General features: G+C 34.8%; 1 protein-coding gene across 15 annotated transcripts in view; it reads right to left on the bottom strand.

Moving 5' to 3' along the window:
* Positions 1-8152, bottom strand: part of LOC145789342 (putative disease resistance RPP13-like protein 1) — a 29481-nt gene extending 21329 nt beyond the window's left edge. For 13 of the 15 annotated variants that reach the window (XM_082915260.1, XM_082915257.1, XM_082915250.1 and 10 more), the window contains exons 1-3: positions 3395-8152; positions 1974-2059; positions 5-481 (exon numbers count right to left, since the gene is read on the bottom strand). In XM_082915260.1, coding sequence (XP_082771386.1) covers positions 3410-7732 — 4323 coding nt within the window. In that variant the 5' untranslated portion in view covers positions 7733-8152 and the 3' untranslated portion in view covers positions 5-481; positions 1974-2059; positions 3395-3409. The remainder of the gene's footprint in view (positions 1-4; positions 482-1973; positions 2060-3394) is intronic. The other 2 variants (XM_082915259.1, XM_082915258.1) reach the window with 2 other exon arrangements.
* Between the last annotated feature and the right edge of the window lie 16642 nt (positions 8153-24794).

Below are 24794 nucleotides of genomic sequence, written 5' to 3' on the forward strand. Positions count from 1 at the left end.
AAACCTTAGCATCAGCATGCAGGAATTTTGCAACAGAAATAGTTTTGTAAGAGTAAGGCCTTGGAATCCATATATTTTTCCAAATCTTCATAGACCTTCCATTCCCAATATGCCAGTGCAGTACAGCCTCCAAAAAAGACTTTGCACTCTAAATACTCCTCTAAACAATGTCAATGGGTTACTCCTCAAACTAGCTTCAAGAAAATTTGAATTTGGATAGTAAGCAACTGCCAACCTTGCTTAGCTCAAAGAGCTTTATTAAAATCCCATCCCACCAAGCTAAGCAGCCAAAAAGCAACTATGTACAATTTCTCTCTTCTCTGCTTCTTTCTTTCCTATTCCGTGCTTTCTATTGCCTTTGATCACGCGGGAATTCTCAGATGTGCACTAGTATTTCTGCCTTCTTTGCCATCTACCTTGAATCTTTCCATAACAAACCCCCATATTCTCCAGCAAAGTTGCAAGCATCCTCAAAAACTTACTGCAAGATATGGAAACAAATCCATAAGTTGATAAGATGTTTGAAGTAATATACATGAACACAATTGTAGTGGAAATGAGTTATATCCTAGAAGGCAAGCAAATTTGCTTAACAAAAAATAAATTGAAATTGCAACCAAGCTCAAGCTCTTTTAAAGGAAACCACAAGTAAAGGGCCAAATTTTATCATTTCATTAACTATCATTACTTGGAAGTCCTTTCATTTTTTTTAGCTTAATTATTTCATGTTTTACCTGTTAGAGTAGCTAAGAAAAAGTTTGGTCTCAAAAGATAAGATTAAAAATTACAAACAAGTAGGAATTAATACTTGCATGTTCTGTTGTAATACCATTTTTGAAAGCATTATACAAGTTTTCTTTAGTAAATTCAGAAACAGTATGAGATTTGGAAGCTGATATTCTACCCTACATTTTCAAGCCAAAACTGGTCCCTTCATTGATGAATGACAAGCTTATCCCTTCACTGATGAATAGCATTTAGGGAAATACAAACTATAAGCAATATCTTCCTAATGTGGCACCAAGCTTGTACAGTGTAATCGACTATTTTTTAAATATCCTATGATCTAGTAGAATAAAGATATCTAAAGCTAAGACTCTCATTCCAAACATTTTTTAATATTTCATGTTTTGGAGTTTGCCGGAAGATTTTTGGAATGGCAAAGTAGCGAGGATTTCTCTCTAGTGTTTGCTAAGACACTTCAGTCTTTGGTCAACCCCATCCGGAAAAGAACCTGATTTTATCAAACATTAGAGAACTATTTGTTATCATTAGATGAACTTCCCTTTATGTTTTATTCTTATTGTTTTCCATATTGCCCACTTCATGACAAGTCTAAACAAATCAACATGTAAATTTAAACAAACAAACACAAAAACTCTATACGGTATACCAATTTCTAATAGTTTCCTATATTTTTTAAAATATTTGCCCAGTATTTGAATTCTAAATAATACTCCAAGTAGGGTAGATGGCTTCTCAACTCCCATTTAATAAAGGAAGCCTAAATCCCTCCAACTACTAGAACAGATTGCGCACATGGATTTTGACAAGATTATGTGTGGCTTTGTAACTGTCAAATGTAGTCCAGCATGCAAGTAGGATGGTTAAAAAATACAACTTGATATTAAAAAAATTTCCCTTCTTGCAAGGCATGGAAGCCTTAATGATCAAAAGTCTTGCATGACAATGTGCAGTAGGGAGGCGTTTACAATTGTAGTCTCAGGAAAGGACTTTATTCTCAATTTTCTTCATATATTTCTTACTCCTTTGTTACTTATGAGAGCTTTTACCATGACTGGACAATAGTATATGAATATATTCTGAAAAGAAATTAAAAAAAAAAAACTCATGACAACTCAAACTCAAAAAATAGTGACCTATTGAATTCAAAATTGTAGCTCTCTCCAAAGCCAAAAAGCATTGAGTTAAATCAGAGCAGCCAGTCTTTACCAAGAATAATTCTGGCATACCTTGAAAAGAGGCACAAAATCTTGCAATGCAGCTTAGACAGTAAGTATGAATACATCCTAAAGTTTGTTTCCACAACAACAAAGCCCTGGAGAACAAAAGGGTGATAACAACAATAGTTAGTGGGTTTCACCATTTAAACTATCCACAAAGGCTGCGTTTGGTTTAGTTTTGAAAGATAAAATTGAAAAGAGTTTTCAAAATTTGAAAATTTATTTGGTTGTATATATTGAAATTAGTTTTGTAGGTTTGTAGTTTGGAATGATTTGAAATTTTTTTATAGTTGAATAGATGGGTGTGAAAGAAAAAGTAGTTGATTGATGTGCAGGATGTGAGAGAAGAGAATATGAGATAGAAAAAGTGATTGAAAACAATTTTGGAAAAATTGTAAACCAAACAAATTTTGGGTTTTGAGCTCTCAAAAATTGTTTTCAAAGCTAAACCAAACAAGGCATATTTTCTATATTTTTTCACAGAAAATTGAGAAAATATAGAAAAATAAACTTTTACAAGCTGAACAACAAAAAGAGCATAGTATTCAAAGTCACGACTACATGCCTGTAGTAGAGTCAGGGTAAAAATAAAATAAAAATGAGAATGAAATTCATCCATTTAGAGGTATATAGATAAAAAAAAGGAAAAAGAAATATTTGAAAGGAAAAGAAAAAGGAATGAACGTAAAAACATTGTTGTGTGTTGATACAGGTGAAAAATAGAAGAGTTGATGTGGAGATGTAGTTGAAGCCACAAAATGATCAATTTGAGTTGACTAGACCATAGTAGCAAGAAACTCTTAATTTGGTAATGCTTCTTAAGAAACACAATTCCACGCTTTCAAATAAGAAACTAGCAAGAAACTCGTTCATTTTTAGGAATAAACTTGCTTTCAACTGAGATAGAATCTCTCAAGCATATAAATCTTAAAGAAATAAAAGAAAAATAACTCAAACTTATTATAGTACTTTATATTTACATAATATTTATTTATACTTAATAAAGACAATTTGTAGTTGATATCAATCTCCAACAAAAATTCATATTTTAACAAATATATTACAACTAACTAAATAGAAAAAAAATAATTTTTAGAATATAATTATATATTTAATAATTTAATATATAAAATATATACATGCTCTAATATAGGTATGACAGATTTTGTGTTTGCTTGTTTGTAAGTTGAAAAATTGTTTGATAAAAATTTAAATGTTAAACTCAAACAACTTATTTGATATGTATAAGATCAAATTTTAAATTTTAAATTTATTATTTTTAATTGTACTTTTTTTATTTTTGTATTATAATGGTAGAGGATGCAAATATAAATAAATCCTCAGTTGTGATAAAAATCTGAAATTGGTAATGAGAATATAAATAAATAAATAAAAATGGTAGGACATATTTTGAATTTGTTTGTTTGTACCTTGCAGGTGGCTGCTTATGCTTCGAAATCTACTTTAGGAATGTATTGGATGATGGGCCAATATTTTTTCCCCTTTTCACACTTCTGTTTCAGTATTGGATTACATGGTTTGATCACCAGTGACAAAAGCGAGGGAGGGAAGCCTTGTTCTGGAAAGAGAGGGAGAGAGGCAAGCTTAGGACAATCGTAGATCGATAGATGCAAAAGAGAGGGAGGCAACCCTTCCTTTGGAAAGGACGCGAGCTTAGGGCAAAACAAGATATGAAGTGTTTCGAGAGAGGTAAGGTTTTGAAACTTCTCATAAGAGAGTCTTTCCAGATTTGGGAACCAAGAGATGGACAAAGTGATGAGAGAGGTGGGCAGGAACATCCCTTCTTCTGGAAAGGACACCGTATCTCCGCTCGGCCAACCTCCGCCATGAAGGTTGAGTCTTGTAAGAGAAGAGAGTTTGTGCAAACCCCACTCTAATGGAGATGGAGGCGGAACTGGAAGTTGACCCACGTCGTCCACTCTCAAATTCCCGATTTGAAGTAAAGTGATGTGGGTGGGGAAACTCCCTTCCTTGACAAAGTAGGAGACCATTCTTGCTCTGCAATTAACTAAACACAGCTTTTGAAGCCAAGTGAGTTGGTTGATGTTGTTGTTCTCATCACGACCACCAAGTGACGGGGGCTCCAGATTAGAACAACCGCATATCTCCAATTCACTGAGATTCTTGAGATTATTGGCTTCAGGTAAAGATTTGAGACTCCTGCAACCCCAAATTTCAATATTTTCAAGAGATGGACAATCAATTTTGATCCCTTCCTCTGCAAAAATTGACTCCAGATTTTTACACGAATCAATCCGAAGTTGTTTTAGTGTGGATGGTAGCCCACCTCTTGACAATAAATATGTGAGTGATTTACACCTAGAAACCTGCAACTCTTGCAGATTATTGAGTGTCATCAACTCGGGTAGGGACTCCAAAGCATCACACCCTGAAACCCCAAGTTCTCTCAGCATAGATGGCAAACCTTTCATTGGAAAAGAGATCAGACTTGCACAACCGTCAATTCTAAGCACCCCAAGAGATGTGTATGTGTGCAGATCTTGTGGCAGTTTCTTCAGCATTCCACACTTTTCAATTGTTAAATACTCGAGTCTCGTCATGCAAGGCAGCCTCTCATGTTGCTGCTTTTTCAAACCTTCTCCTCCATTTTCTTGCTCTTCTTCAAACAAGAAAACAAGTTTGGGGCAATGAGAAATCTTTAAATGGCAGAGGGAAGGGAGACATACTTGTATTCCCACCTTATTCTGCCACAATGTTATGAGTTCTTCGCAGTTACCAATCTCCAATTTCTCGAGTCCCATCAAATCTCGAGTAAACCATGTTGGTAGGAACGCCAATTTTTCAACATGAAAAATGCTCAAAGCAGTTATTGAAGTCAAATGCTTAGACATTTCAGTAGCCAGTAACTCTTCATCAATTGTGCTTGGATCACAGAGGGAGTCGGGAACTGTGACACGGCTAACATCCAAGGTGAGGGAACCAAGTTCAATCGTGTTCTTCGTCCCTAAGAGTGCTGGAAGGCTTGGGAGCATAACATTATTCATTGACAAGGATGCAAGTGATGGCTGAACGAGGCTCGAAACATCAATCAACAACTGCGGACAACCATCAATTTTGAGAGAATTGAGACAAGGAAGATCATTTGGTAATCTTCCAACAAGTTTGGGACAATTTATGATGGAAAGCTCACTGAGATGACGGAAAGGCTGAACTCCCTCTGTTTCAAAAGCAGACCAATCCTCCCATTCTGGCATAAACTCAAAGCTCAGTCTCTCTAGAGAGGGGAAAGGTTTGGCACAACACTGCTGCCCATAGAACTCACAACCCAAGCGCTCTATTGCACTCATTCCTCCAATGTAAAGGTCTTTAAGCAAGGGTAGTTGTCCAAGTGGTGGCAAAGATCTGCAACATTTGCTACCTTTTAATCGCATGAACACCATTTTGGAGAATGAAACATCTCCAACCCAGTTTGGAAATTTTGTACCGCCATACCCACTGATGGTGAGTCGTTCCAACAATTTGAAAGGCCTCATCACGTCAAGCACATTCCTCTCAACTATGTCATTCAGTGAACGGTGAGATTCATCCCATTCTAGTGATAACTCTTTTAACTCCTCCTTAGACATTAAATTGGCATCCATTGCATCCTTAACACCACTGACATTCTCCATTCTTGATATGTGTATTGCCCCTCGAATGTGTGATAAGTTTTTCAGCTCTCCTATTTTACGCCCACAATCTTTACCCACTATAAAATTTGACAACGTTTGGAGATTAGTTAATTTACCTATATGTAGTGACATCTTTTCTGATGATGAAATATCCACGCCAGTCATGTCAAAATGGCACAAGTTTACTAGCCTTCCCATGTTTAGAGGCAACTTCCGAAGTAGTCCACAAAATTTCAAAAACAAGACTTGTAAATTGTAGAGAGTTACCACCGACTCAGGTAACTTTTGAATATTAGAATGGGATACGTCAAGGTATCGTAGATGCTTTAGATTTCCAATGGAATTTGGTAGTTCATCCATGTGATAACAATGTAAACGCAACTCACGTAAGCATTTTAACTTTGGCAACAAATCATGAAACAAGTACCTCGATGTATACATACTCGGTGGAAAAAACTGTAAGAATGTTCGTAAGCATTTGGCATCATCAAAAACTTTAAATTTTTTGATTCCGTCATAATGGCTACCAACGTATGATGAATGTCGAGCTTTTTTCGAAATCTTGTTATGCCTGCCATACTCCAAATAATTCTCCAACCTAAAACATTTGTTCCCTGCGACATCTTGAGCCAAATCATTAATGAGGTCATGCATTATGAATTGCGATTTGTTACCACTTGACGGTTGAAAAAATGATCTTGACACCAATTCGTGAAAATACTTGCGGCCTAAATATTCCATTTGGTCTCCACCGTTTGGTTCCTCAATTAAACCCTCAGCCATCCATAGCAAGACTAATTCCTCCTCCATGAATTCGTAGTCCTTTGGGATAATTGCACAGTAGGAAAAGCACCTCTTCAAATGGACAGGGAGATGAAGGTAGCTCAATTTCAACGCTGTGAGAATGCCACTTTCCTCATTCCATATATTGTTGTTTAGTATCTCTTTCCATTCATGTTCTTCTTGTTTACAGCATAATAAGCTGCCAAGGGCCCTCGCTGCCAAGGGTAAGCCTCTGCACCTGTTCTCAACAATTTTCTTACCAATTGATTCCAATTCTTGGTATTCCTCAATATTTCTGTTCTGAAATGCATGTTGGGAAAAGATTAACCAGCAATCACCATATGATAAGTTCTGCAAATTGTGATATTTATCCATTCCCATCTGCTTTGCAACACCTCTGTCTCGAGTTGTCACAATGATTTTACTTCCAAGTGCTCCAGCTCTAAATGGGGATTGTAACAAATTCCACCCATCACGTCCGTAGTCCCACACATCATCTAGGACAAGCAAAAACTTTTCCCCTGCCAACCTTTTGCTAAGTTGAACTTGAACCTCATTTAAGTTACTAAAATTAAATGAACTGTGAGTGAATGACTCAAGAATTGCCTTTGTTATTCTCATAACTTCGAAGTCATCAGACACACATACCCATGCCTTTAGATTGAAATGATTTTCCACTCGGTCGTGATTGTAAATGTGCTGAGCTAGTGTAGTCTTGCCGATCCCACCCATGCCTACAATAGGAATTACATCAAACCTTTTTGCAGTAGGTGCATCCCCAAGTAGCAATTCGATAATTTGCTTCATGTCTTCATCTCTGCCATGAATGTGAGGCTCCTTCAAACATGTAGTTTGTGATCTCTGCCATAGACCTGTAGACATCCTCCCAACAAGTCTTTTATCTAAACCAAGATCTTTTCCTTTTGTAGCAACTTCTTGTAATTGACTAGTAATCTCATTTAGCTTAGACCCATTTTTTAAATTGAATGGAACAATAGAAGAGAGGCGTGGAAACTTAGCTGATCTTCTTCCCATTGTCGTCTCCTCCGCCATTAGCTTCCTTTCGAGAGCTTCAGTGGCAAAATCATCCAATAAGTCATCTGCATCGTAAGCCAAAGGTTGAACCTCTTCTAGCCAATTTTTGATATCCTTGTCGTACACTTGTTTGTTCTCTGCATCAGCCAACAGAGTCTCTAAATCCTCTAATGCCTTCTTCAGATTCTGGATGCTAGTGCCAACTTCCGCTGTGCTCACTAAGTTGATTAAATAAGAGGACAATTTATCAACCATGGCTTGCACAAATGGAGAGATAAAGATCCCAAATACATCCATGGTGTTTGTTCTGAAAGAAGGAAAGGTAATGAAACCAAGCAATACAGATATCAAGAATAGACTGAAGAACCTCTACAAACTTGGAACAAACTTTGGTGGTAAAGGTAAGAAATTGAGTCAAAATGAGGAATTGGTGAAAGAAGGGGTATGAAGAAAAAAGAAGTCAATAATAATAATGGAGTCTCATCTCATTGCTACCTCTACAAACTTGGAACAACTTTGGCAGATAAAAGATATGAAAGGTAAGAAACGAAGCAATACAGAGATCAAAAACAGACTGAAACTCTGCAAACTTCAAACAACTTTGGAATTGTAAAGGATCTGAAAAGTCAGAAACTCATCAAAAACAAACAGTTTAAAGAAGCTCTGCAAGTGAGTAGTTGTTGAAGATTGTGCTACATGGTCAACATTACATTTTGATTGGTGGCTGTGATTACGAAGGGATAGGAATAGAGAGAGAGGGGCCACCCTCTTTTATGAATAATGTTTTGGGCAAATTACATAAATAGTCCCTATAGTTTGCGCCTTGACTTTTTAATTGTGATAAATTTGATCATGAATTTTGAATCTTGTTTCAAATAAGAACAATTGAAGATATTATTACATTTTTCAAGGGTAAAATTGTCAATTTGATAAAATATAAACTAATTTGACAAAAATAAATGTCAAACAAATATTTTTGAATTTTTAAAAATTATTTCTACCTACTAAAAATAAAATTATGTAAAATTGATAAATCTTTTAGACATTTATTTATTTTTTTTAATAAATTAATTTTTATTATGTGTTTGGATAATGATCATGTAAAATTAATTTAAAAAAATTAATTATGTAATTTTTATTAATTTTACATAATTTTATCATTGGTGGATAAAAATAATTTTTAAAAAATTTAAAATATTTTTTTTGACATTTATTTTTGTCAAATTAGTTTATATTTTATCAAATTGACGATTTTACTCTTGAAAAATTTAATGATATTTTCAATTGTCCTTATTTGGAACAAGATTCAAAATTTACGATCAAATGTCACAATTAAAAAGTCAGGGACCAAAGTGACACAAGCACTAAACTATAGGGACTATTAGTGTAATTAACCCTAATGTTTAATATTGCTGAATTTCATTCTCCTTCGATTTTTTTATTTTTTATTTTTCCTTCTTTTGTAAATCATTTTTCTAGTACTTTTATGGATTAGGTACAAATGTAAGAGTATGATCGCTCACTAATTATATATATTCCATCATAAGTGCCTCTATAATAATCAGATTTTTGAAAAATTAAATATTTAAAAGTTAGTGACTTCTCTAGATTTGAGCCTTGTAATTCCAGTGTTCTGTTTCAATAATTTATTAGTCACTTCATCTAATGGTTTATTAAAATTTAATTAATAATTTTACCATTTTGTTTCAAGAAAAACGTCTAAAATTGTCAACTTTTTTTCATTTAGGGGTGGTTTGGAATGATCTAAATAAATATATTTTTTGACTTTTTATGAAATATAAGTTGAGTTTGAAATGATCTGTTAGAGATGTGATGTGATTTAAATAAGATGATGTGACTTAAATAGGATAGTAACTTTTTGACTTTTTAATTTTTTTAAATCATGACAAACAAAGCCTTAGAATTCAATTACTCACCCAACCAGCCAAACAAATTGTCTCCTTTTTCACACTTGACTTCAGCAATTGATGCATTAATTTCAAATCAAGGAGTAGTTCAGCTTGTTTAGTTTTGGTTTTCAGAAAATACTTTTCAGAAAAATCTATTTTTTTATTTTTCGTATTTTTTATTTTCAATTAATTTTTTTAATATTATAAATAATTTTTTTAAAAAATTTTTAGACACACCTAACATAAATACACTTAAAAAGTATAATATTTGTAAATTTAAAAAAAAAAAATCACTAAATACCGAAAATATAACAAAAAATACGAAAATTCAGTATATTTTTTGTATTTTTGTAGCTCTGCCACTGGACATAATTCTTTTACTTTCCCTCCACAAATATCCCTTATCCAAACACAACTTAAGAGTTTCAAAGTTGCAAACCTCTGAACAATTATTACTTGCAGAGTTGAATATCTGGATAATAATGTGAGGTCTTGTTTTGTATCCCCCTTTGGGATGAAGATACTCTCAAAGAAGTCGAAGATGTTCTTGGATCCTACAGGTTCAGATCATTGTCCTCCTGCAGTCCCGAAATTGAATTGCGAATACTTTTCAAATTCTTTAATTTTTAGATGAGACTTGGGAATATCAAGCAGATTCTTCGAACTTCTGAAAATTCGAATAGTAACATGTTCTCAAGGGTTGAGAAATGAATCCAAAAATTAAAAAAACTGAGTCTATTCTTAGAGAGTTGAACAAACTGCTCTAATTTCAGCTTGAGAGTGCTTTAACTCGCCATATAACCATAATAAACAGGAGGCCCTTCAGCACTATAGCAATCTCTATGTTGCAGAAGAATCATTCCACAAGTCCAAGTCCATAATAAGATTGAAGCTTTGGGACTAGTTTTTTGATATTTGATTTTTTTTTTTTTTTTCCCACATAAAAGTTGATGGCCATAGAATGAGTAATAATATTCTCAGACTATACGACAGTTATGGGATGAAATTAGATGAGATATGAGTTTAAGGCTTTGAATATATATATATATATATATATACATGGTGCAGGTATATTATGTATGTCCAGATATATGTATTTATGTCTTTTTTCCTTAGACAATTTTATACTTGACTCCACAGTTATTTATTTATTTATTTTGGTAGGTATTATATTCCAAGGTCCAAACTAGCATTTTTTTCCTGGGAACATCTACTAAACTGAACTCAGAATCAGACTTTGTTCAAGTAATTGCGCTTCTACATCATTTATACGATCAAGTAACAAAACATACTCTCTCAAGAATGCTCTTGAAAAGTGAATACCACGTGAACAATCAATTAGGCCATGTGGCACATAGTAGAAGAAAGTTAAATTCTAATAAATCAGCAACCTAACCACCTACAAATGAAGATGTGCATCCAGGGACTTAAAACAAGGCTCAGGACTTCTTTCATATGTATTCATGTTGTTTCAATAAAGAAACTGCTACATTGCCCAAAAAAAAAAAACAATAATTTGCCCTTAATGCACAAGTTAATAGCTATAATAATTGATCAGTGGGATGTCTAATGGACTAGAGAAGTGGATAAAACAAAAATTGTGTTGATTTAGCTATAATACAATCAAATAGCTACCACTCCAATTATTTATTAAGGCAGCAAGCAATAAAATACAGTAGAAGTATCGTGGTTTCTATAAAGAAAAAATTAAATGTCTGATTACATTCCGTAATTCGGAGTGCCAAAGAAATTGCAATAAAGCTGTGAATGCCGACAGTGCATGGAATGTTAATTACTGAAGTGTGAGCTAATTGAATGGTGACCCCTCGCATTTTCTTTTTTTTTTATTTTATTTGGATAAAACAAAGACAACTAATAATAGGAATGTTCTAGAAGGATGGGAAGTTTAGCAGGCAGAGTCCATCCAAAAAATTCATCCACTATGTTGTCAGCCTCAAATAGCATTAGCCCAACAGTTTGCTTCTCTTCTCTTCCAAGAACACCGTAAAGGATTCAAGCTGTTGCAAATTACGTTAATCTCCTCTACAATGTCACCAATAACTGAAATATCTGTTGAACAATTCTAAAGCGGAATCTTTAGTGCAAAACTTTAATATGACCTAATTAAAATCCAATACAAAAGGTTAAAAGGCAATTTTTTTATTTTTTACCCTAAATTTAGTGGAGATAATTTTTAATTTTTTACCCTAGAACTTAGAAGGCAAGCGGATTTTCTTAATAAAAAAAAAAAAATTCAAGCTCAAGCTCTTTTAAAGGAAAGCACAAGGACCAAACTTTATCATTTCATTAACTGTCATTACTTGGAAGTCATTTCATTTTTTTCAAGCTTAATTAAGCTATTTCATCTCATATTAAATGACTCCTTAAAAGGTCTCAAAAGACAACTAGGAATTGATTTATTGCATGTTCAGCCATAATGCCATTTTTCACAATTAGACAAATTTCCCCTTTTGTCAAATTATTGGAATAAATAGGGCCTTCTTGTGGTAACTATATTACAAAATTTCATGTTCCTATGAGATGCAAGATTGGTGTTATATGTCAATTTTACCAACTTTTTGAATTTCTTGATGAGAACCATTTTTGACAATATTGTTGTAATAATAACTAACATGGTTAACAAATGAAAGACTTGGATTTGGATTCTGAACTCCTTTTAATCAAGGAAATCTAAAGGCCTCCAACTGCAACAGATTTCCCACATGGATTTTGACTAGACTACGTGGCTTCATAACTGTCAAATCAAATGTAGTTCAGCATGCAAGGAAAAAGGTTTTAAAATACAACATGATATTAAACAAATTTATTGAAGTCTCAATGATCATAGTTCTTGCCTTTGAAGAGTGTGTGGAAGGGAGGTTTTTCATTTATAGTTTGTGGAAAGGACTTCCTTCTCAATTTTCTTGATATATCTCTTATTTATGTATCACTAACAAGAGTTTTCGGCATGACTGTACAAAAGTAAATCAATATATTCAATAAAAAACCTCATGACAGTTTTAAAACTCATAAAATAGCAACCCATTGCATCCTAAATTGTAGTACTTTCCAAAGACAAGAAGCCTTATTTTCAACGAAATTTTTTGGCATACCTTGTAAAGACACAAAATTTCACAATGCAGCAGTGAGTATGAATACATCCTAAAGTTTGTTTCCATGACAAAAGAAGCCTTGGAGAACAAAAAGGTAATGATAACAATAGTTTTTCTATTTAAACCATCCACAAATCTTTTGTATATATTTTTCACAAAACACTGAGAAAAATAGAAAAAATATACATTTACAAGCTGAACAACAAAAAGAAGATTGCATTCAAAGTCACAACTACAGGTTTGTAATAGAGTCAGGAAGTTGTCCTCTCTAGAATAAAAATAAAAATAAAAATCAGCATTTTAATACAAAAATGGAACCACTCAATAGTTCTCATTCTAGAAATTTGAAAGGGGGAACAAATACCGTGTCCTAATCAAATTACAAAACCAATTAATTTGTAGCTGTTAGAAACATTATGTAGCCAATCCATGATGTCATACATTATGCTAGGAAAAATTGATGTCTTAGTGATAAGGATGAGATGGAGGTCAAACAGCATATACTGACCCATAAAATAAAGCTGCAAAAACTAGAAATGATTGAAATGTACTCCTTTCAACAAATCAATAAAGGAGATCATTGTTACCAAATACAAAAATGAAAATCTCCATTGACAACTTGAAATAGTTCTTACGTTCCACTAAGGTGTAAAATAATAGAGATTAAATGCCAAATGAGAATGAAGTTCATCCACTCTGTAGTGGTATATAGATAGAAAAGGAAAAGAAAAAGAATTAATATAACACAGTGTTTTTTTGCCCCCATTCTCAATTTGATATGTTCTCCTTTTCTCTTTTCTCCTCTCTGAATTCTTCTTCTTCTTCCCCGCTACTTCCTTCCATCTTTCCATTTCTAAAGCTTTATTGACCTATTTTTTCTTTTCTGTTTCCTACTAATATTTTTGGGGTTCATCATGTGTTCAATCACTGTACTTGAAATTCCACATTTACAACAAAATAGAACCCTCAGTTGTGTTAAAGATCCAAAAAAAAGAAGAAAAAAAATAGAAAATCCTCAGTTGTGACAAAAATTTGAGACGATTTTGGTACTGACAAAATAAATAAATAAAAATGATAGGATATAATGTGCTTATATGTTTGTTTGTACCTTGCAGTTTGCTGATTGTACTAGATATCACCATCTATAGATACTTGAGGAATGTATTGGATGATGGGCCAATATTGGCCTTTCTCCTTTTTCACACTGTTGTTTCAGTAGTGGATGACATCTCAAGATCTCTAGTGACAAAAGCAAGGGAGGGAAGCCATGTTCTGGAAATGACGCAAGCTTAGGGCAGTCCCAGATTTTCAGATGCAAAATCAGAGAGGCAGCCCTTCCTTTGGAAATGACGTGAACATAGGACAAAGTATGATATGAAGTGTTTCGAAAGAGGCGAGGTTTTGAAGCTCCTCATAAGAGAGTCTTTCCAGATTTGGAAAGTTGATGATGGTCTGGTAGATTCGAGAAGTGGGCAGCAATATCCCAAGGGACATTGTATCTTCCCACGGTGAAGTTGGGCCTCCAAGTACAAGTGTTGTAAGAGAAGAGAGTTTGTGCAAACCCCACTCTAATGGAGATAGAGGTGGAAGAAGTTGACCGGCGTCCACTCTGATATTCCCGATGTGAAGTGAACTGAGGTTGGTGGGGAAACTCCCTTCCTTGAGAAAGTAGGAAACCATTCCTGCAGGGAAATTATATAATTTCAACCAATCAAGAGAATTAAATTGGTTGATGTTGTTGTTCTCGTTGTTGTGCACACCGACACCAAGTGGTAGCAGGAATTCAAGTTTTTTACACCAACGTATTACAATTTCTATTAGATTGCTTGAGCGGTGGAACCATCCTTTTGAAAGAGACACTTGATTATTACCATATTTAATCTTCTATCTTCAATTCCCTGAGATTATCTCCCTTTAGAATGCAGGACATCTGGTAAGGATGTGAGACTGTTACAATACTTGATAACTACAGTTTCAAGAGATGGACAATTTTGATCCCGTCCCCTGCAAGGAGTGACTTCAGATTTTCACATTCATCAATCTGAAGTTGTCTTAGTGAGGACTGTAGTCCACCTCTTGATGATTAATATGCGAGTGATGCACATTTTGAAACTGTCACGCCCCACTTTTTATTACTCAAAAGTATTACCAAGTTCATTACTTAATTCAATTTTAGAGATAACATGCGGAAATAAACTCTTTAGTCTGATGAGTAGAAATAAATAACCATTCTCTCATCCGAATGCAAATTAAATACAACATGAGCATACTAAATAAAATGCCCGAAGGCTTACATCATTTGTTTAAAAGAATCAAGAAGAAGGGTGTAACCATTTTACAACAATGGCATTCCGCCAACACAAAAGACGCCCCGTGGCCAACAAATAAGAAGATCCAAAATCTTGTAGCACATCCTGGTTATTACCTGAAAAAGATTCAACAACGTGGGATGAACATATAGTCCAGTAGGGATCTCAACATGATCCTCAACAATAACAACTTACAGATAGCTATGATCATGAATGCCCAATATCATACTACGATAGTAATGTGGTAGTTTATACAAAATATACGTAAGTATGAGCTTTTCTCGAAAACAGCCGTTTCATTCAACATTATAAGCGATTCACCTTCCCTTTTCTTTTCATTACCCCTTGTTCCCAAACTTTCATAACAATACCGACTTAGAAAACAATTCCATTAAGCCCATTACTTTTCTCCCATTTTCCATACTTACAACAGGTTTTCCCTATTCTAAAACATACTTTCAAATACCCAATTTTCCTCCACACTTTCCCAAAATCTCAAAATGGCATTTTGGTTTATTCCCAACACATTCATATCTATACATGCATGCCTTTAATAGAAAGGAGATAACAAATCATCAACATGTATATAATTAACAAATGAGGCAACCCAGCCCTCTAAAACTATAACCATCGCAATCCATGATATACTCAGATACAGTGAGACAAAAATAATAAAGTTCTGCTCTAACAGTTAAATCAGTTCTCCAGGCGCTAATTGAAAGGTAACGGTACCTTTGATTATAAGCGCAATCAGTTCTCCAGGCGCTAACTGGAAGGTAACGGTACCTTTGATTATAAGAGCAGTGTATAACACTAATAATCACAATCCAATAGAGCATAACCAACAAGTGTAATACATACACATGAACTATCAAGATACATAAGCAACGTGTTAAAGTATATGAACACATAGGTGTGTGGAGAACATCCCCTATCTCCTCCGACACACTGGAGTACATCACCTATCTCCTCCTTAACAATTATACATATAGAATGTATCATAGCACTTCATCACACACAGTATTCAATCAACGCCGGTGTAATGCAAACACAACAATTCAACACAACAATGTCATCCTCCACCGATGACCAAGGACAGAACCTCTAGATGCATGAATTCAGTACACCTATTAGAAGACTCAACTATCATGAGATCTTAAACCCAACAACAACGCTAGTACGATAGGTAAAGGTAAAACCCCAAATGTGGGTATTCAACACTCAAGACATAATAGTTCAATTTCCATATAGCGATCCCGGTTTTCCCTTTCTGTATTTGTTGCATTCCGGACTTGGGTTCCGTGGAGTTAGTGGTTGTGTATCTTGTTGTCATCCTTTAATTCCTTATGTTTGAATTTTAGGATGTGTTGGGCGTGTTTCGAACTAGGTTGAGTTTTGGTCTCAAGAGTTGTTGCCCTACATTTTGGTGTTACGCTCGAGCGGGTCTTCTTGCGCTCGAGCGGGATTTACACACTCCTAGTATTTTGTGCCCCTGCAAAACTTCTGCAGGTGTGTTTTTCACGCTCGAGCGGGTTTCCTACGCTCGAGCGGGTATCTTGGCGTTCGAGCGAGTAGTGCTTTGTCTGTGAAAGTTCTGGGAGGGGGAAATCTATGCTTGAGCGGACTGGTTTTCGCGCTCGAGCGGATGTATTTTATTCTTGTGTCTTGGCGCTCGAGCGGGACTTCTTGCGCTCGAGCGTGTCTAGATTTTTGTGCTTGACGCTCGGGCGTTCTATTCTCTGCTCGAGCGGGTCATGCGTATATCAGAGGGCAGCTGGGCATTTGTGAATCACTTTTTACACTTCCTCTCTCTCTCTCTCTCTCTCACTTTCCCAAAATTGATTTTGAGAGCTCCTCTCTCTAGAAAATACCTTCTCTCTAGGGATTGATCTAGTTAGAGTGTTCTCCTTTCCTTCGGCCTTTGTAAAAAGTGTGTTGATCGTCGAGGGCTACATTTTGATCCGAAAAGTTTGGTATTTGGAGCACTTTGAATTTCTTCGTCTTCTCCGTTTGAGCTCTAACTTCGAGGTAGGGATATCTTACTCCATCTTATGAGCTTTGTCTTTAAATTTTGGCATTTTGATATGTTGGGAGTTGTTGAGTAATTTTGGGAAAGTTTGGGGCCTTTGTGTAATTTTCAAAAGAGGGGTTTCCAAATTTAAAACCGTATGTATGTAATACATTGAGAAAAGGAATTAATATTGGATTATTGATGGAAATGGAACCTTAGGGTTGTTATGGAAATTATGGGAAAATGCCCTAATTAGTTTGGCAAATTAATTTGTATAATTAATTTTGAGTTATGAGAAATTGAATTGAGATTATTGGAAGTGGGGAATTATGGAATTGAAGGGTGTTGTTAGATTAATTTATCGCTCACCTAGTCTAAATGTTGATAATATATCCATTTAGCGCATTTATTTTTCAGTTTAGAAATAACTGCTTTGGGCTATTGGTGGAGGATAGTCTTGATTGTTGTAGACAATGCATGATGATTAGAATAACTAAAACTAATCAATGGAATGCGTCATCGAATATGACGGTTGGAACAATACATTAACCTTATGTATTAATTGATTTCGTATATGATCTGTGTTTATATACGTTGTATTGTATGGGAGGAGATAGGGGATGTACTCCACGGTTTAGGGGAAGATAGGGGATGGACCTCTAAACCGGATGTTGTTTGGCATTGATACAGCACTAAAATGTGTATCATTTGTCAAGTGTGGAAGTGATTTTGTTTGTGATTGATACAACACTAAAATGTGTATCATTTGTGAAGTGTGGAAGTGAGTTTGTTTGAGATTGATACAGCACCAAAATGTGTATCTGTTATGAAGCAAGAAATGTTTAACATGAGTATTACCCCAATTGAATTGGAAATATTGTTAATAAGAAATGCGATCTCTACCAACTTATCTGGCCAGGTTCTGAGCCACGTTTTTGAAATGAAATGTAACATGGATATGATTTTCATGAAACTGTGATGTGGTATAAGTGGGTGTATAAGTGTTGACCATCTATCAACTGCTAATATTTTAGTCATTGTTTATAGTTGGTTTAGTATGTTTCTACTGGGCTGTGGCTCACCCTATATGGGACATCATTTTCAGGTACAGGTAGCATGCCACCTCCAAGGACGTAGCTTGGGAGGCTGGAGGCTGTTGGACTATTTTGTGTTTTTGGTTGTATTACATGTATATCAAGCCAAGGGCTTTCTTTGTATAGAGATAGCACTCTTTTTGTAACCAAGTGTTGACTTGGAAAGTTGTAAGCCCATAGGGCATTTACTTTTGATGTCAATATGTAATACATTTTGTAATGATTATTTTGATGAAATGTAATTATGCTTTATTCTCATATGTTTAAGCATGTCAATATTGTATGATTTGTGGGTTTATTTTGAGGGCGTTACATTCCATATTCATTTTTCGAGACTCACATAGAGTTAACATTTCATTTTCCATTTTCAAGGTCAACTTTCATAAACTTTCCAAGTCAACAAGTTACACCACTTATTCCCAAAGACACTTTTCTCATTCACAAAACCAATTCCATTTCTTTTTATTTTACAAAACCAATTCCATGGATAATAAAAGCCATAAACCAACTCGGTTCAATACATTCGTTTCAAAACAACCCCAAAGCCATAATTAATCCCATAGGCATTAACACCTTTACCCAACTCATATTAACAACAGTAATTTACAATTATTGTTCAACTACCCTCCATTTTAATTTACCAATTCAAAACATGGCTTTTTCCTCTTTCCATAATAACATGCTAATTTATACTCCAATTAGCCCAAAGAACCATCAATGATAAAAATAATCATTCTCAAACAACCAACCCTAGGTTCCCTCACATGGTTTTCAAAGAAGTTCAACATGATATGATTTTCATGCAATACAAAACTACCACATGTCTATCTATAGACGGAGTATTGAAAAAAAACAAGAAGAATCCCTACCTCAAATGGAGAACCCAAGGGGAAGAAGAGCCAAACCCGGAAGTGCTCCAAACCCAACCTTTCTCGGATCAAAACGAAGGCCACGCCAAACTCCACCTTTCTTACAAAGGAACTAGGCTAGATACACACTAGAGCTAGATGGATTTTTAGAGAGAAGATATGTAGAGAGAGAGAGCAGCCGATCTAGGGTTTGAGTCAAAAGGGGAACTCAAAAAGTGAAGAAGAAGCTGCTGCTGCGAACTAATATATACGTTCCTCGCTCGAGCGACCAGACACAAAGAAACCTCGCTCGAGTGCACAAAGCCTCGCTCGAGTGGAAAACACGAAGCTTCAGGTCTGCAACCCAGAAGCACGCTCGAGCGAAGAACATCTCGCTCGAGCGAAGAACAACTAGCTCGAGCCAAGGCTGCGTCTGAACAAAACCTGAAGACATGAAAAACTCGCTCGAGCGTACAAACACTAGCTCGAGCGAAGAAGCAACAACACAAGGCTCGCTCGAGCGACAAAGTCCTGGCTCGAGCAAAGAGGCTAAAAACTGGACAGCAACCATATGCTTCCAATCACAACCAACCTGAAACGAACCTGCCCAAAACATCCTATAACTCAAATACAAAGTATTGAAGGACGGAAACAAGTTAAATACAACAATCCACATCTACGGAACCAAGTTCGGAATACAAAATAAATAAGGAGGGAAAACCGGGATCGCTATAGAAACTAACAACTCTTGGATAGTATTTAGTTTCGTCAACTCGGGTTGGGACTCCAAAACATTGCAATTTATAATTACAAGTTCTCTTAGCATAGATGGCAAAGTTGTATTTGGAAAAGAGACAAGACTTGCACAACTGTAGATTTTCAACTCCTGAAGGGACGTGTAGGTGTGCAGATCTTGTGGCAGGTTCTTCAACATTGGACAAGCTTCAATTTGTAAATACTCGAGTCTTGTCATACAAGGAAATCCCTCATGTTCCTTCTTTTCCCAACCTTCTCCTTCTTCTTTTTCTTCCTTTTCTTCAAACAAGCACACTAGTTTAGGCATCTAGAAATGTCCAAATACTGGAGGAGTGTAATCTATGCTCGAGCGGACTTTCCTTTGCGCTCGAGCGGGTGTAATTTGCAGTTGTGTCTTGGCGCTCGAGCGGGTATTCTTGCGCTCGAGCGGGTCCAGTTTTTGTGTTTGACGCTCGAGCGTCCTATTCTCCGCTCGAGCGGGTCATACGTATATCAGTTGGCAGCTGGGTGATTTTAAATCACTTTTCACATTTCCTTTCTCTCTCTTACTTTTCTAAACCCTCTTTTGAGAGCTCCTCTCTAGAATACACCTTCTCTCTAGGGTTTGATCTAGTTTGAGTGATCTTCCACCCTAGTGCCTTTGTAAAAAGTGTAGAGCTTGGTGTGGGCTTCCTATCAATTCGAAAATCTTGAGGTTTGGAGCATTTCGAAATTCTTCATCTTCTCCATTTGAGCTCCAAACTTGAGGTAGGGATTTCCTTGTTCTTTTACAATGCTTCGTCTATAGATAGACATGTGGTAGTTTTGTATTTCATGAAAATCATATCCATGTTGGGTTTGTTTGAAAATCATGAGGGTGAACCTAGGGTTGGTTGTTTGAAAGTGGGTTTGTTATCATTGATTGTGGTTTGGACTAATTGGGGTGTAAATTAGTATATCATTGTTGAAAGAGGACAAAGCCCTAATTTATATTTGATTTGATAATTTAAAAGAGGGGTTTTGTTATTTGGGCCAATACATATGTATTTTGGGTCTCAAATGAGGTTATTGTTGTTGTTGGTATTTGAGCCTTTTTGGTCAATATCATAAAAGAGGGAGAAAAGCCCTAATTTACTGTTATGAATTAATTTGCATAATTGATTTGGAAAGTTATGAGAGGAATGATATTGGTTTTATGAAATGAAAAAGGGGTTTTGGATTTGGAAAGTCCTGGAAGTCAATTTTGAAAATGGAAAATGAATTGGGAATTTAATTGTCGTATCTTGAGTGTTGAATACACACGTTTGGGGGTTTCACTCTTACCTATTGTACTAGTGTCGTTGTCGGGTTTAAGATCTCATGGAGTTGAGTCTTTATAATCGATGTATTAAAATCATGCATCTAGAGGTTTTGTCCTTGGTCATCGGTGGAGGATGACATGGTTGTGTTGAATTGTCGTGTATGCACTACACCTGTGTTGATTGAGCATTGTATGTAATGAAATGCTATGATACATTATATATGTATAATTGTTAGGGAGGAGATAGGGGATGTACTCCAGTGTGTGGGAAGAGATAGGGGATGTACTCCACACATACCTATGTGTTCATATACTTTAACACATTGCTTCTGTATCTTGATAGTTTATGTGTATGTATTACACTTGTTGGTTATACTCTGTTGCATTGTGATTATTGGTGTTATACCCTGCGCTTATAATCAGAGGTACCGTTACCTTCCAGCTAGTGCCTGAAGAACTGACTGCACTGAGAATCTAAGGTACCACACCCTTCCAGCTAGCAGCTGGTAAAATGGCATACTGTTGTGAGAGTTGTATCCTTGGCTTACTATGCCTATAGTCGGTAGAGCAAAGTTTTATTGTTTTTGTCTCAATGTATTTGAGTATATCATGGATTGTGATGGTTATAGTTTTGGAGGGCCGAGTTGCCTCATTTGTTGATTATATACATGTTGATGATTTGTTATCTCCCTTTTATTGAAGGCATGCATGTATTGATATGAATGTATTGGAAACAAACCAAAATGCCATTGTGAGATTTTGGGAAAGTGTGAAGGAGAATTGGGTATTTGAAAGTATATTTTGAAAAAGGGAAAATTTGTTGCAAGTATGGAAAATGGGAGAAAGGTAATGGGCTTAGAGAAATTGATTTTTTTCTAAGGAGTTGTTGTTGTTATGAAAGTTTGCGATCAAGGGATAATGAAATGAAATGAAAGATGAATCGCTTATAGCGCTGAATGGATTGACTGTTTTGAGAAAAGTTTATACTTATGTATACTTTTGTGTAAACTGCCACATTATTATTCTAGTACAAGATTGAGCATTCATGATCATAGCTATCTGTAAGTGGTTATTGTTGAGGATCATGTAGAGATCCCTACTGGACTATATGTTTATCCCACGTCATTGAATCTTTTTCAGGTATTAAGCAGGATGGGCTACAAGATTTGGATCTTCTTATTTGTTGGCCACGGGGCCTCTTTGTGTTGGTGGAACGCCATATATGAAAAAGGGTTACACCCTTCTTCTTGATTCTTTAATGATGTAAGCCTTCGGGCATATTATTCAGTATGCTCATGTTGTATTTAATTTGCATTCGGATGAGAGAATTGTTATTTATTTCTACTCATGGGACTAAAGGGTTTATTTCTGCATGTTATCTTTGAACTTGAATTAAGTTAATGAATTTGGTAATGACTTCGAGAAATAAAAAGTGGGGCGTTACATTGCCCTTAGTATTTTCACTTTTTTGTATACTGTTATTGTTGTTAGTTAAGTGTTAATGTATTGAGTGAGAGGTTTAACTCTTATGAGTTGTAATCTAATAACTAATTTTTGCTGATAAAAAAAAATGTGTTAACGTATTGGGGTAATAAAGCATGGTTGGGTTATTCTTTGACAAGGAGTAAGGCAAAATCTTAATAATTTTTTTCTTTTTTTAAAATTTAAATATTATTTCAAACAATACTTATTACTTTTTCTATTGTAATTTTTTAATGTAAAATTCAATTGTCTCTTGGGTAAATTACATTAACACCCCCTGAGGTTTGAATTTAATACAGATTTTTCCTCACATTTAGGACATTCCACTGACCCCCTTGTCAGTGTAATTATTTTGACGGAGTTAATGTTGGGATAAAATGACATTTTTGCCCGTAAACCTTTATATGTAGAAACTAATTAAAAAAATGTAGATATTTTGTCTATGTTATTTCAAAGAAATGACAATCACCCTGTTTGGTTTTGGGCTTTCAAAGATAATTTTCTAGGTTATTAAATATTTTTACATTTTTAATGATATTTTAAAATATTTTAATCAATTTTTTAATTTTTAGATCCGCTTAATCTTAATCTACTTAAAAAGTAAAAAAGTTGTACGATTTTTTTTTTTAAAAAAATTCATTGAATGCAACAAAATACGAAAATATATTGATTGTTGTTGTTGTTGTTGTTGTTATTATTATTATTATTATTATTATTATTATTATTATTATTATTATTATTATTATTATTATTATTATTATTATTATTATTTTGTATTTGGTGAATTTTTTGAATTTTTTTTTCCCGCAAAGATTATACTTTTTAAACGTATTTAGATTAGGTGTATCTAAAAAATAAAAAAATTTACATAAAATATTATAAAAGTTCACAAAAAATAAAAAAAAAATACTAAAAGAACTCAATTTTTTAAAAAGTGGGCTCAAATTTCTAAAACCAAACATGGTGAATAATACCCTTTTGTGCTTTTTACCTACCACAAGCCATATTTGGCGAATAAATGAATTGCAATTGCAAATGCAAGTGAAATGGTGGTGTCTGTTATGATTGGACCTTTGTTTTTCAGTATATTGCTAATTTTAAATAGGGTATAAGGCTACAAAAGATTTTTTAAGGCTCCAAGGACAAATCAACCACTTAGGGCTCGTTTGGCAAGTGGCTTTTTTTAGGCAAAAAGCCAAAAAGTTACTAAAAAAATCAAAAAGCCAACAACTTATACAAAAAAGTCAAAGATTCCCTTTTCTTTTTACTTTTTGCACATCTTTTCGTAAAAAGCTAAAAAGTCATCCCAAACATACTATTTTTTTTATATCACATTTTAGCCAAAAAGCCAAAAAGTTACTAAAAAAGTTTGTTCCCAAATGAGGCCTTACACTTTCTTTTTACTTATGTCAGGTCTAATGTCCACTCCATGATAGGGGAATTTGTGAATGAGACTATTAACTACAATGGTAGAAATGTAATTTCCAGAACATCAATAGTTGGTATATAATCAGGCCAAATGTTAGGGGTGTCAATGTAATTTACCCTTTTCTCTTGGGAGGCTCTATTTACACACCACTTTTCCTCTCAAGACAAACCATTAATTAGTTTATTTTTTATTACAATTTTAACCTTAGGTAAAATGACTACAAAGGATAAGCTATGATACACACCATTTGTATAATTACAATAAAGGACAATAATAAATATAATACTCATCAACAATCTCAAAGGTGTTACTTACGTATCTTGTCTCTCAAGGATCCAAAACCCTAAAACAAAAACCAAAACCCTTAAAGAAACAACCAAAAATATATGTATTATTAAACATTTTGATTGGATTCAATGAAGAACTCATCTCGCAATACTGATTCGGAACAATGGAGCAAGGAAAAGATTATTTATTTATTTTTATTTTTTTCCGTTTTCATTTACTTGCTGAGTGGTAAACGTTTGTATTAGTTCGGTTATCTAGAGTCGAATAATATATCAATGTTCGAATACCTAAAACCGAACAAATTTTATGTGTTCGGTTTCATAGTGTCGAACATAATCCAATTCTTCTGTTTTTAAGTATCGAGCAATTCCATTTAATTCGACTCTGTACTGCCGAACACTTATAACATTTTTTTGGGGGGGGCTTTTTCCAGACATGTGCATCCATGGAATGCAGTAATGTTGGATCTAGGGGTCTTGTTGACTACACAAGTCAATTCATTACTAATGAGGTAGTCTCATGTAAAAAATTAGTATTTTTTCTTTTTATTTTCGCATGTTTAATGACTTTGGTGAATTTGACATGTAGGTTTTCAAGAGCAAAGAAGAATTGCTCAGTTGGGTACCGGACGTTGGAAGGACAAATGGGTTTGTGATTGTCATCAAGACATCGGACTATGGTAGTGGTCATAGGACACCAAGGATATATCTTGCCTGAGAGAGAAGTGGTCAATACAGAGCTCATAAGAAATTAAAAGGAGATGATTCAAACAAAAAAACTGTGAAGGTAACGGGTACAAAGAAATGCAGGTGTCTCTTTGAGTTGAGGGCTCGCAAGTTG

Source organism: Camellia sinensis, chromosome 2, assembly GCF_055761805.1.
Source record: "Camellia sinensis isolate YWXY chromosome 2, ASM5576180v1, whole genome shotgun sequence".
Classification (NCBI taxonomy): Eukaryota; Viridiplantae; Streptophyta; class Magnoliopsida; order Ericales; family Theaceae; genus Camellia; species Camellia sinensis.